General features: G+C 48.2%; 1 protein-coding gene across 4 annotated transcripts in view; it reads left to right on the top strand.

Annotated features, from left to right (window-relative positions):
* Positions 1–1,616: 1,616 nt before the first annotated feature.
* Positions 1,617–13,876, top strand: part of NOD2 (nucleotide binding oligomerization domain containing 2) — a 36,548-nt gene continuing 24,288 nt past the window's right edge. Inside the window, exons 1-4 of one of the 4 annotated variants that reach the window (XM_020891567.2) lie at positions 1,617–1,702; positions 6,865–7,115; positions 8,286–8,752; positions 12,572–12,677. In XM_020891567.2, coding sequence (XP_020747226.2) covers positions 8,294–8,752; positions 12,572–12,677 — 565 coding nt within the window. In that variant the 5' untranslated portion in view covers positions 1,617–1,702; positions 6,865–7,115; positions 8,286–8,293. The other 3 variants (XM_020891569.2, XM_020891568.2, XM_020891566.2) reach the window with 3 other exon arrangements.

Genomic DNA, 13,876 nt, shown 5'->3' with positions numbered 1-13,876 from the left:
TCACATTTAAAAATTTCCAAGGACAAATGTTTTAAAGGGACTGTTTATACTAATTATTATTGTTGTTTAGTCCCTAAGTCATGTCCAATTCTTTTCTGACTCCTTGGACCATAGCTGGCCAGGCTACTCTGTCCATGGGATTTCTCTGGCAAGAATACTGGAGTGGGTTGTCATTTCCTTCTCTAAGGGATCTTCCTGACCCAGGGATTGAACCCACATCTCCTTCACTGCCAGGCAAGTTCTTTGCCATTGAGCAACCAGGGTGAAGCAATACATTCAATGAAAAAGCAGCAATTACTTCCAGAAATAAGAAATCATAAAATAAAATAAATTTAATGTGAAAAAGAGTTCTGATAAATTTTAGTTAGGTAATGTCACAGAGCCAACTCGACTAGGCAGTGTTAGAGAGGTGTTTAAGCCCTGTTATTACTAAACTGAGATGGTTTACCTCAACTTGGGAGAATTGAAGGAAAAATGTAAAAAGAGGAAGTTTAAATGCCCTTTTCACTGTTACCTAATATGTAACCATCATACTTGAGAGAACTCTGTCCTGGGACTTCACAATAGGAAGGCTTTAGATGACTAAACCTCAGATGGGCAGATGACACTACCCTTAGTGCAGAAAGCAAAGAGGAACTAAAGAGCCTCTTGATGGAGGTGAAAGAGGAGAGTGAAAAAGCTGGCTTAAAACTCAACATTCAGAAAACTAAGATCACGGCATCCGGTCCCATCACTTCATGGCAAATAGATGGGGAAACAATGGAAACAGTGACAGACTTTATTTTCTTGGGCTCCAAAATCACTGGGGACAGTGACTGGAGCCATTAAACTAAAAGACACTTGCTCCTTGGAAGAAAAGCTATGACAAACCTAGACCGCAAATTAAAAAGCAGAGACATTACTTTTCCAATAAAGGTCCATGTAGTCAAAACTATGGTTTTTCCAGTAGTCATGTATGGATATGAGAATTGGACCATAAAGAAGCCTGAGCTGAAGTATTGATGCTTTTGAACTGTGGTGTTGGAGAAGACTCTTGAGAGTCCCTTGGACAGCAAGGACATCCAATCAGTCCATCCTAAAGGAGATCAGTCCTGAATATTCACTGGAAGGACTGAGGCTGAGGCTGAAACTCCAATGTTTTGGCCACCTGATGCGAAGACTCGATTAATTATAAAGACCCTGATGCTGGGAAAGATTGAAGGCAGGAGGAGGACAGAGGATGAGATGGTTGGATGGCATCACCGACTTGATGGACATGAATTTGAGCAAGATCCAGGAGATGGTGAAAGTCAGGGAAGCCTGGCGTGCTGCAGTCCAAGGGGTGGCAAAGAGTTGGACACCACTGAGCGACTGAACAAAAACAAGACGACTATTGACTTACTGACCCTCAAAGCGGGGGCAGGTAATACTGACCCCAACAGCTTACCTAGCTTTTCAATTCATAGTATATCTTTGCCTATGTATGTGTGTGCCCTATGAGCTCAGGCCGCCCAGGGTCCCTCTGGCTCTCGACTCCCAGGAGGTAGGGACAGGGCCGGAGCGGTGGGGCTGCCGGGTAGAGCGGGCGGGGCAAGTCGGGGGCGTGGTCGAGAAGGGGCGTGTCCAGGGTGGGGCGGGGCCGAACGCCAGCGCAGCCTAGTCTCGCCGTTGCGGAGCGGGCGAGTGGAGATTCAAGCTGCACCGAGGAACCCTGTTGCCAGGGGTGAGTGCTCCCGAGCCCAGGGCAAGGGACGGCGGGCGCCGCGGGGTCCCGCTCCCGGGATTGGGACACCTGACTGCCGTCCAGGCCGCCAGGCTAGCGATGAAGCTGCCTCGGTTTCCCCTTCGCGAGTCTTGAGGTCTAGAAGGAAAGCGGCCGTCTGGAATCTGGAGGTTTGGGGAGCCTCCTGGCGGGCTGTGACTACAAACATGAGAAGGCGAGAGGGGGAGCGGCGTGAGCGGAACTTCCTTCCCAGAGCCTCTGAGTTCTATAGAGAGGTGTGATTTGGGGGTCGAAGTTGTGTGTAGGGAGAACGCCCACGTCCACGATGAAGTTGTGAGGCGCCGGCCGGCCAGGCTTCAGGTTTCTGAGCGGGAGCTATTTTCTGTCCAGCCTCCTCCTCTCTCCCTCAGTTTCCCCAATTTCACCTTGCTTGTGAGTGGATGGGTATAAATGAGAGTGCCCGGATGCTCTCTAATCCTGCCTGTGGCCTGGTAACTGTCGTGGGAGTCTCCTAACTCCACCTCCCCACTGGTGGGTGTAGAGACCCCTGCCCATCCCCAATCCTATCTCTGCCCAGACCCACCCACACCGGGCCTGCCAGCGCCACATCTTTTGTTCTGTTCATCCTCTCGTTTTCTCCTGTTGAGGAACAGCCATCTGGTCCTCCTTGCTTTGCAACAAACTCAAACGCCTCCTCCATCTCCTCCAGGAGGGCTCCCCCAGCTGAACCCTTGGCTCCCAGTCTGTTCTTGCTTCTCTCCCTCTTTTTTTGAGCTCTTGGGCTTCTCCCAGTGGTGGGCTCCATCTCCCCACAGGCTGTTCTCTGGGCACAGGGTCCTTGTTCCCTAAAGGGGAGAAGACCCCGTTGGTGAAGACCAGAGTGACATTCCTGTTGCTTCACTCTCCTAATCACTGCTCCTAAGTTGACTGGTTGCTCAGATCCCCTTCACCAGTCAGCATTCTGAGATCTGAGGCTGGAAGGGACCCCATCTAGCCTGCTAACCTCCCACCCACTGCATGATCCCTCCGCTACATATGCTCAGTGTTGAGGAGCTCATTACTTACGAAACGCTGTTCAGCGTCCTGCAGTTCTGGCTTCATTTAGTCAAAAACCTGTGGCTTGCAGATTCCACCCCTTGGCTCTACTTCTGCCTCCTAGAACCATGCAGAGGAAATCCATTTTTTTTTTTTATTCGTTCACACAGTCTTGATCAGTTCACTGGATGAGACACTGGGGGTACAGCATAGAAAACATCAGATAAAATTCCCTGCCCTCATGGGGTTCATTTTCTGGAAAGGAGTTGGACAGCAGTCAATACATGACATGTACATGACACGTAAATACATGACATGTCAGGTAGTTGGAAGAGCCATAGAGAGAAAGAAAGCAGGCAAGAGGCATGAGGTATGGGGCCAGCGGCAAAGAACTCACTTGCCAATGCAGGAGACGTGGGTCTCCAGGAAGATCCCCTGGAGGAGGGCACGGCAACCCACTCCAGTATTCTTGTCTGGAGAATCCCATGGACAGAGGAGCTGGCAGGCTACAGCCCATAGGGTCGCAAAGAGTCGGACGCAACTCAGCACACATGCATTGTGGTTTTATACAGCTTAGTCAGGGAGGGCCTCTCTGAGAGAGTGACAACTGAGCAAAGCCTTACAGGAGGTGAGGGGGAAGCTATGTGAATAACTGGGGGAAAGGACAGTGTGCCCACAGAAGGAAGAGCATATGCAAAGGCTCTGGGGCAGAAGTATGACAGGTGGAAGCAGGTCTGGCTTGTTCTAGGAACAAGGTCAGTGTGGCTGGAGCAGGGTAGGTGAGGAGCCAGTGAAGTGAGTAGGAAATGAATGCAGAGAGGTAAGGGGTGGGGAGATGGGGATCCTTCCATAGGGTGGGGTCTTGAAGGCCGCCTTGAGGGTTTTGGTTTTCACTCTGAGTACACTGGGAACCACTGGAGGTCTTTGTGCAGAGCATTACCTGCTCTGATTTAGGGATTAGCAGGTTCATCTGGCTGTGGGCAGGAGAGAGGCTATAGAGAGGTGAAGGCAGAAAGGTAGGGAGACCATTGAGGGGACCACTGTTATCATTCTGGGGAGAGACCATGGGGGGCTTGTACCCATGGCCGAAAAGTTTTGAAAAATATCAGACTTTCAGATTTGGGATATATTTGAAGGTAGGGGGCAATAGAATTTGGGATTTGAGAGAAAGGAGGAGTCTAAGGTGGCTGGAAGGTTTGGGGGCTGAGCATAGACTGAAATAGGGTTTCCCTGGAAACACAATGCGGGAGACCCAGGTTAAATCCCTGGGTCAGGAAGATCCCCTGGAGAAGGGAATGGCTACCCACTCCAGTATCCTTGCCTGGAGAATTCCATGGACAGAGGAACCTGGCATGCTATAGTTCATGGGGTCGCAAAGAGTCAGTCAGACACGACTGAGTGACTAACACTTTCTTTACTTTTTCATAGACTGAAATGGGACCTGTTTAGGGGGGAAGATCTGGAGTTTGGTTCTGTGCTTGTGAAGTTTGAGATGCCCATTGGACATACCATTAGGCAGCTGGAAAAACTTAGTGGGGAGCTGGAAATGAAATTTAGAGCATCATCACCAGATACCTGGTATTTAAAGCCACAAGCTCACTTAGGGAGAGAGTCGTTCAGAGAAAAATGGTCCCACCAGGGAGTTCTTTGGCTCACAGCTTCAGGAATTAGCCAAGGAGATAAAAGAACAGCCAATGAGATGGGAGGAGAAATCAGAGAGTGGGGGTTTTCTGGAGGGAACACAGAAGATGCTTCAGGGAGAAGAGAGGGAGTGATGATGACGAATGCCTTTGGCAGAGCAAGCATGTGACCGTTGAGAATCCAGCAACCTGAAGGTCACCAGTGACTATGGCAAAAGCAGCTAGAGACCAAAGGGGACAGGACGGGAGAACTTGAGGAGAGCAGTACAGACCGCAGCTCTGGAGTCCTGCTGTGAAGGGGGCAGAGAAACGGGGTTAGGTGGAGAAATTACACTATGTGCATGTGCTGCCGAGAACAGCTCTCCCGGTGAGAAGCTTGGTGAAGGGGGCAAGAATGGGGCATGCTGCAGTACGTGAGGGGGCCATAGGTCCAGTGTCCCGGGGGAGGCGTGGCCCCTGATGAGGGCTGGACAGCTCAGAAGTTGAACTTCTGGGGCCTCCCTCTCTTTCTTATCTGCAGCTCTCCAGCAGGCTGAGATTGCAGCACTTAGGCAAATCAAATGGCTCAGGGCTCCAGAGAAACCAGACTGGCTGTGTCTCAGGAAGGAAGGAGGGGTCAGGGCTTGCCCTCGGCTTGGGGATAAGCGGAGGCCCCGTGTGGGTTGCCCCTTCCATTTGACCCTCTGTTTCAGCAAGGAAGGGCCCCTTTCTTTTCAGAGACTGTACCTTCCTTGAGAAAAGACTATAATGACCTCGAAATTGCAGTAACTGAAGTGGAGAAGAAGAGGTAATGGAGAGAGGCTGATTGATTTAGTCTGAAGAAGGGAAGTCTGGGCAGGGAATAAAGGGGCAAGAGGTAGGATTTTAGGGACAGTTTTTATGAAATAGGTGTTGAGTGGACATCTGTTTTCTATCGTTCACAGTTTAAACTGAAGCAGGAAAAACTGTGGTTAGACATGATGAGGAACTTCCTGTACTGGTTAGTGAAGACAGCAACGGGCCAGGTCTTTTGCCCTGGATGTTTAGGATGAGAAAGGACAATGCCTTCTTAGACACAGAGTGCTGGCAAGATTGATTCTTGGAGATTCTCCCAGCTCTGAGGTTTCTGGAAGAAGGCTAGGACAGAGATGGGACTTTCCAGCTCTTGGTGGGAGGACAGACTGCCAAACCTTCTGGCTAGGGCCTGCCTCCTTCTCTGGGTACCCTGACATCACAAGTCTGATATGCGTGCCTCAAGCATCTGTCGGCTGACCCAGACTTGGAGTGCTTGCGGAGGGCCCCGGCTTAGCTGTAGCTCATCCCCTTGTGGGTGAGCGTATTTCTGGGTGTGTCAAAGATCATTGGGCTTGGTGGAGTCTCTCTGTGCAGGGCATGGTGGAGGCCGAAGGCTTTGTGCCAGAACTGCTGAGAATTACGTAATTCTTCACATCTGCTTGGCCAACTCTGGCCTCTGCCCATCTTGCATGGGGTTTCCCCAGGAAAGACATGGAGTCTATGGGCAAATCAAGACCTGCTAGTCCTGTGCCTCTTAAGGCCCACCTGCAGAGGACTTGGCCATGCCTACTCTAAGCCATGGACTGAGGAGCCTGGAGGGCTACAGTCTATAGGGTCACACAGAGTGGGACATGACTGAAGCGACTGAGCATGCACTCTAAGCCTAATGATCTTTGGGGGTCTTGGGTTGAGTGATCCAGATTCTCCCGATGCAGAGGAGACAGCCGCTGTTCGTCCTTAGGCCTCCTCTGGTTGAGAGGGGTAGGCAATGTCCTAGCTCATCTGAACTCTTCAGCTTCTTTAATTCCTGGCTGCACATGTGTCTTCTAGGCATTGGGTCTGAGGTGAAGTGCTGACCCCATTTCTGGGCTGTTTCCGGAGGACCTGGGCAGGCGTGGTGATGGAGCTGGTGTTCTCACAGCTGAGAACCACTCCAGCGTCAAGCCCAGAGCTTGTCCTATCCCGTCTTATTCTCTCCCCTCCCCGCTCCCCACTTCTGCCCTCTGGACGCCTCTGCTTGGCACTAGGCACTGGGAGGAGGCCTGCTTGGCCGGAGAGAACTGTGTTCCTTTCTGGTTTACAGTGGCCTCCGCACTGGGGAGTCACAGCTCCTGAAGCTGCCAGACACGTGGGCCACCTGGCTGCCTCAGTTTCCTCATCTGGCCAGCACAGGAATTCCAGCCTACGTGTTGGCAGGATTCTGAGCCGCGATCTCTCCTTTCCCTTCCTTTGGCTGGCATATGAGGACGGGTACAGAATGTTCCAGCCCCACCCCTTCCCTCAGTGGGTTTTTGATTCATGAACATTCCCACTGTACTTCCCCATGGCCCAGCTCCATGCCAGGCTTAGAGATGCCAGGATGAGTAAAACCCAGGCTTCTGCTTGGGCCAAGAAGGGAGTTGGGCACATAAAGAACCAATAGGGAAAAGGCAGACTTTCCAAGCCCCTTGGCGTCTGCTCCTGTGAGTCTCCTGGAAGGTCCCTGTTTTATAGACAGACGCTGGAGTTCCTCTTCGGTTCCTGTGCCTACGTCCTTTCACTTTCACTTTCTGTGGGCACTGCACCAGCCCACATCCCTGGACTCCGTGACCATCACAGAAGGGAACCTGCTGAGAGATTTTCTCTGCCGCACGGGGACCCTGCCAGAGCTTGGAACTCTGTGAGATCGCTTCCCGCAGATTCCCAGGACCCGGAGTCTGAAGGCTGAGCCCAGAGGAAGCCATTGACGGAGGTGACAGCACACGGTGTGTGGTGGTGGGGAGGGGAGGGCCTGGGCATTTGGGGAGGGGAGCAGTAGACTGGAGTCAGTGCATCCATAGGCTTTGAAATGTACCACGAGTTTCACTTCACCTGGGTTGGTATCTTTACAGCAGTGTTCTGGGTCTGCCCCTGGGGGTTGCCGTGGGTTATGTACACAGGTCTGGGCTCGGGCTTCTGTAGGGAACCCAAATACAAGGGAATGAAAGGCATGCCTTCTGGAGTTGCTCTGCTTGGGTTCAGATCCTCGCTCTACCTCGTCTAGCTTTCAACCCTTGTGCAAGTCACCAAGCTTCTCTGTGACTCAGTTTCCTCATCTGTAAATTGGGGCTGACCCTAGTACCAAATTCAGAGTGGTTGGGAGGGTTAATCAAAAGCACTTAGGGTGGTGCCTGACACGTTATATGTGATTAATTAATAAACATTAGCCATTATTGAAGAGAGAGCTATGGTAGCGTGAATCCAACCAGCATAGAAGGGACCTCTCATTGAGAAATGACTCCCTGATTCCTCAGGAGACATTGCTCCTAATATTAACGACATCCTTTTAAAATTTTTTTTAAAATTTTATTTACTTTTGGCAGAGCACCAAAAATTCTTCACTACTGCCTGTGGGGTTTCTCTGGTTGCAGTGAGTGGGGGCTATCCTGTAATGGCAGCACATGGGCTTGTCAGTGCAGCGGCTTCTCTTGTCGCAGAGCACAGGCTTTACTTAGGGCACACGGTCTTCAGTAGTTGCGGGATGCAGCCTCTAGGGTGCGGGCTCAGTAATTGTGGCACACAGGCTTGGTTGCCCTGCAGCATTTGGAATCTTCCCGCACCAGGGTTCGAACTGTGTCCCTTGTGTTGGCAGGTGGATTCTTAACCACTGAACCACCAGGGAAGTCATACACTTGTTAAACCAGGGATGATGCATAGATATGGGAGCCAGGGGCCTTCATTTAACTCCCGGCTGCTTCAGACCCTCTGTGAGACCACGAGCCAGTTTGCCTTCTCTGGGCCTCAGTTTGCACATCTGTACAATGGGGAGCTTGCCTTGGTAGTGTCTGAGGGTACAGCCGTGGCTGGCTTGGCCTCAGGGTGGGGCAGACTTGCCCTCTCCACTACCCTCCGCCTGCTTTCTGAGAAGCCCTGCGCTAACCTCATTCTCCTCCCAGATTGTGAAATGTGCGCACAAGATGCTTTTCAGACACAGAGAAGCCAGCTGGTGGAGTTGCTGGTCTCGGGGTCCCTGGAGGGCTTTGAGAGCATTCTGGACCAGCTGCTTTCCCGGGAAGTCCTCTCCTGGGAGGACTATGAGGGGCTCAGCCTCGTGGGCCAGCCCATCTCCCACTTGGCCAGGCGCCTCCTGGACACTGTCTGGAATAAGGGTGCTTGGGGCCGTGAACAACTGACTGCAGCTGTGAGGGAGGCCCAGGCTGACAGCCAGCCCCCCGAGCTTCCCAGCTCCTGGGACCCCCACTCACCCCACCCAGCCCGTGACCTGCAGAGTCACCGACCAGCCATCGTCAGGAGACTCTACGGCCACGTGGAGGGTGTGCTGGACCTGACACAGCAGCGGGGTTTCATCAGCCAGTACGAAACTGATGAAATCAGGCGGCCCATCTTCACATCATCCCAGCGGGTAAGCACTTCCCCCTTGGCTCACCAGAATTCAGAGGAAAAGTGTGCTTAGTTATTGAGACTAGTTCGTGAAATCAGGCCTGCGGGGAGATGTGGGTCATAGTCCTCCTCCTTTAAAGGTGCGTGTGTGTGTGTGCGTGCGTGCTCAGTCTTGTCAGACTCTTTGTGACCCCATGGACTGTAGCCCACCAGGCTCTTCTGTCCGTGGGATTTTTCAGGCAGGAATACTGGAGCGGGTTGCCATTTCCTTCTCCAGGGAATCTTCCCAACCCAAGAATCGAACCCATGTCTCCTTTGTCTCCTGCACTGACATACGGATTCTTTACCACTGTGCCACCTGGGAGCCAGCAGGCTTTCCTGGCCGTCCAGCGGTTAAGACTCCACGTTCCCACTGCAAGGTGCACAAATTTGATCCCTGGTCAGAGAACCAAGATCCCACATGTTGCAAGGTGTGGCAAAAATCAATCAATAAAAATAAATAAATAAAGGTAGCTGGGGAGGTAAAAGTTGCTGTGGATTTTTGGGATCATGCCACTTCTGATGCGAGATGCTGTTATGCGGTGGCGAGCATCTTGGATTCTGAAGTGAGGATGATGCAGGCTCAAGGCCTGTGACTTCAGATTTCTCTATGGAAACCCTCATTTCTAATCTCTCCTGTCTCAGATTCCTCATCTGGGAAACATCAGTAAGGTCTTGGGAGAATTCAATGAGGTGAGCTACATAACTCTTAGAACACTACCTAGCACATAGTAAGCACTCATCATGGAGAAGGAATTCTTGTATTCCTGTATTCAGTATTCTTGCCTGAGAAATCCCATGGACAGAGGAGCCTGGCGGGCTACAGTCCATGGGGTCACAAGAGTTGGACATGACTTAGCAACTTAACCACCACCAAGCACTCATTAGCTTACTGTTTGCTACTATCAGTTCTGTCACTGGTGATATTCTGTACTTGTTCACTTTTAGTGCTGTCTGCTTTAAATTAACAGCTCAACAGATCACAAAAATTTATTAAGTTAAATCTGTGTTTAATAATTAATACAACACACTATGTACTTATGTAGTTTAAATGCCCACATAGGACTTCTATATGAAATTGCATTAGATCATAAACATTCGGGGTTATGATAACTGCCTCTGAAAATGTCATTCCACAAGAACAGAAAAATGTCTTTGGGGTATTTCTGAAGCTCTTTGTTTTGTTTTCCCCCAAAGAGTGATGCAGATGGAACAGTCATTAACAGCCCACTTTATGGACTGGGAAATTGAGTCTCAGAAAAGTGAAAAAAAGCTCACAGTAGTTAATGAGAGGGCCAGACTAATTAATTGAATTCATTAATTAGAATTATATGAATCTATTTTGATGCCTACTATGTACCAGTTTCTGTCTTAAAGCTTATTGTGCTGAGAACCTTGAACATAGTAGGCACTCAAGAAATATTTGTTGATGAAATAATGAATTATTGAATGAATGAATGAATTAGAACACATTGCAGTGTTAGGATGGAGTGGGTTTATTTCATTTCTTATTTTGTAATAATGTTATTATAAAAGATTTATTGGAGTATAGTTCATTTACAGTGTTGTCTGCTTTATCATTTGAATTTTAAACATTTGCTTGAAAAATTATTTCACATCAATTTTTGCTTCTTTTGGAAAGCTCTCGTGTGTAATTTATTGATAGCATCTCTGAAGAGCAAAATCATTGATGATATTTGGGCAATGTTTCAGATGATGGAGGAGCCATGCGACTGCTCTAAATGAAGGAATGTGTATGGTCGCAAAATGTCAAGGGGACTTTTTAGGTTTGATTTTTGTCTTTTTTTTTTTTTTTTTAACGCATATATATGGAATTTTATTTTTTTTTTATTAGTTGGAGGCTAATTACTTTACATCATTACAGTAGTTTTTGTTGTACATTGAAATGAATTAGCCATGGATTTACATGTATTCCCCATCCCAGTCCCCCCTCCCACCTCCCTCTCCACCCGATCCCTCTGGGTCTTCCCAGTGCACCAGGCCCGAGCACTTGTCTCATGTACCCAACCTGGGCTGGTTATCTGTTTCACCCTAGATAATATACATGTTTCAATGCTGTTCTTTTGAAACATCCCACCCTCGCCTTCTCCCAGAGTCCACAAGTCTGTTCTATACATCTGGGTCTCTTTTTCTGTTTTGCATATAGGGTTATCGTTACCATCTTTCTAAAGTCCATATATATGTGTTAGTATACTGTAATGGTCTTTATCTTTCTGGCTTACTTCGCTCTGTATAATGGGCTCCAGTTTCGTCCATCTCATTAGAACTGATTCAAATGAATTCTTTTTAATGGCTGAGTAATATTCCATGGTGTATATGTACCACAGCTTCCTCATCCATTCGTCTGCTGGTGGGCATCTGGGTTGCTTCCATGTCCTGGCTATTATAAACAGTGCTGCGATGAACATTGGGGTGCACGTGTCTCTTTCAGATCTGGTTTCCTTGGTGTGTATGCCCAGAAGTGGGATTGCTGGGTCATATGGCAGTTCTATTTCCAGCTTTTTAAGAAATCTCCACACTGTTTTCCATAGTGGCTGTACTAATTTGCATTCCCACCAACAGTGTAAGAGGGTTCCCTTTTCTCCACACCCTCTCCAGCATTTATTGCTTGTAGACTTTTGGATAGCAGCCATCCTGACTGGCGTATAATGGTACCTCATTGTGGTTTTGATTTGCATTTCTCTGATAATGAGTGATGTTGAGCATCTTTTCATGTGTTTGTTAGCCATCTGTATATCTTCCTTGGAGAAATGTCTGTTTAGTTCTTTGGCCCATTTTTTGATTGGGTCATTTATTTTTCTGGAGTTGAGCTGAAGGAGTTGCTTGTGTATTTTTGAGATAAATCCTTTGTCTGTTGCTTCGTTTGCTATTATTTTCTCCCAATCTGAGGGCTGTGTTTTCACCTTGCTTATAGTTTCCTTTGTTGTGCAAAAGCTTTTAAGTTTCATTAGGTCCCATTTGTTTATTTTTGCTTTTATTTCTGAAATTCTGGGATGTGGGTCATAGAGGATCCTGCTGTGATTTATGTCGGAGAGTGTTTTGCCTATGTTCTCCTCTAGGAGTTTGATAGTTTCTGGTCTTACATTTAGATCTTTAATCCATTTTGAGTTTATTTCTGTGTATGGTGTTAGAAAGTGTTCTAGTTTCATTCTTTTACAGGTGATTGACCAGTTTTCCCAGCACCACTTGTTAAAGAGGTTATCTTTTTTCCATTGTATATCCTTGCCTCCTTGATTTTTGTCTGTTTTTGAAGTATGCGTTTGGTGTCCAAGTGAGTTTGGGTAAAGCTGATTGAGACTGATGGAATAAGCCTGCTCAAGGCTGCTTTAAAGAGTTCAGAGTATTTACGTTCAAGTGTCTTAGAACAGCTGTGTTGTGGTCCTCTATCACGAGTACACGTGAAACCTACATTGTACCTTGCGCTGTAGTCCCTGTGGGGATTACAGAGACTCGGAGAAATCACTACTCATTCAAGTAATTTCTGTCTTCCAAGAATTATTCTTCCCATTCTTTATAGATTTATGTCTTTTTCGTTTTTTAAGTTGTTCACTCTTTCAATGAGTCTTAAGAGGGGACCACACTGGATGTGTGTTCAAGTGTTCACTTCACCACCTGATACTGCATTGACTTCTTTAAATGCATCTTATCGCACAGATGTTTTTCTGGCCTTTCACTGTGGTGGAAGAGAGAGGCTCATGGCATTGCCATAGGTGGTAGAGACATTCTCACACCTCTCCATTTGCCTTTCTGGATAAATAATGACTTTTTGCTTTCCCCACAGGCAAGAAGGCTCCTTGATCTCGCCACAGTGAAGGCGAATGGGTTGGCTGCCTTTCTTCTACAGTGTATTCAGGAATTACCGGTCCCATTGGCCCTGCCTTTTGAAGGTATATATGTATTTTTCTCATTTATCAGAAAGGGAAAGGAAGACTTTCAGATTCATGGTGAAGAGAAAAAACATCAGAATGAGACTTGTCAGCTAGAATCTCACTTACTGGCTGTGTAAACCTCCCTAAGACTCAGCGTCTCATTTTAAGGGTAACATCACCACTGTTTGCGGGCATCCCTGGTGGCCCAGTGGTAAAGAATCCACCTGTCAATGCAGGAGATGGAGGTTTAATCCCTGGGATGGGAAGATCTCCTGAAAAAAATGGCTACCTACTCTAGTATTCTTGCCTGGGCAATCCCATGGACAGGGGAGCCTGGTGGGCTACAGTCTATGAGGTTGCAAAAGAGTTAGACATGATTTAGTGACTAAACAACAATAACAACAACAACACTGTCTCATTGGGATGTTGAGAGGATTAATGTGTGTACTGTTAGGGTTTGCTTTTATTTCTTTTTACCCTGCAGAGTGATCACTGGAGCAGCCTTGTCTTGAGGGCTAATACTGGCCTTTCTTACTGGCTCTTCTCTCCTTACTTGTATTGGAAAGATACAGAAACACTTTTTGATGGCTGGTATCTCTTGATCTCTGCAGTTTAGCTACTCATCATCAGAAACTTAGGAGCCAAATGGATTTAGATAATGCGATATCTCTCATCTCGCATGGTCACCGACCCAACTCAGGAATGGGAGAGGCTCGGATAGCACAGCCCGAACATCCCAGGCATCCTGCCAAGTGCTTTATTTATAATGTCTGTCCTTGGCAACAACCCTGAGAAGTAGGTATTGTTTCCTCCGCTTTGCAGATGTGGAAACTAGGGCAGGGAGGTTGAGTGACGAGGTAGGGGAGGATGGATCTGGCTTTGGACCATCTGCACCTATACTTCCTCTTTTCTTGGTAGAAGAGCTCATTGGTTGTAAAGCCTCATGTGTCTTATTCCCGTATTACCATCAGGAAAGCTCGTTACCATCAAGGCCCCATGACTTGTGCATGGTGCTGACAGATGGATTTATCACCTCGGGCTCTGCCCACTGAAGGAAGAATGCCTGGAGGCCTGTGCTTGGCATCTGGGTCTGCACCCTCTCACCTGAGAACAGAACGCAGACATCAGTACACGATAGGGGATGCACAGCTCCGAGCATGGTACCCTGCTTAGCCCTTGGTTAATGTTTGCTGTTGGTATCATCAACCTCAGCTGGC

The sequence above is a fragment of the Odocoileus virginianus genome, chromosome 20, assembly GCF_023699985.2.
Source record: "Odocoileus virginianus isolate 20LAN1187 ecotype Illinois chromosome 20, Ovbor_1.2, whole genome shotgun sequence".
In the NCBI taxonomy this organism is placed as follows: domain Eukaryota; kingdom Metazoa; phylum Chordata; class Mammalia; order Artiodactyla; family Cervidae; genus Odocoileus; species Odocoileus virginianus.
This window is presented reverse-complemented; position numbering and strand designations above follow the sequence as displayed.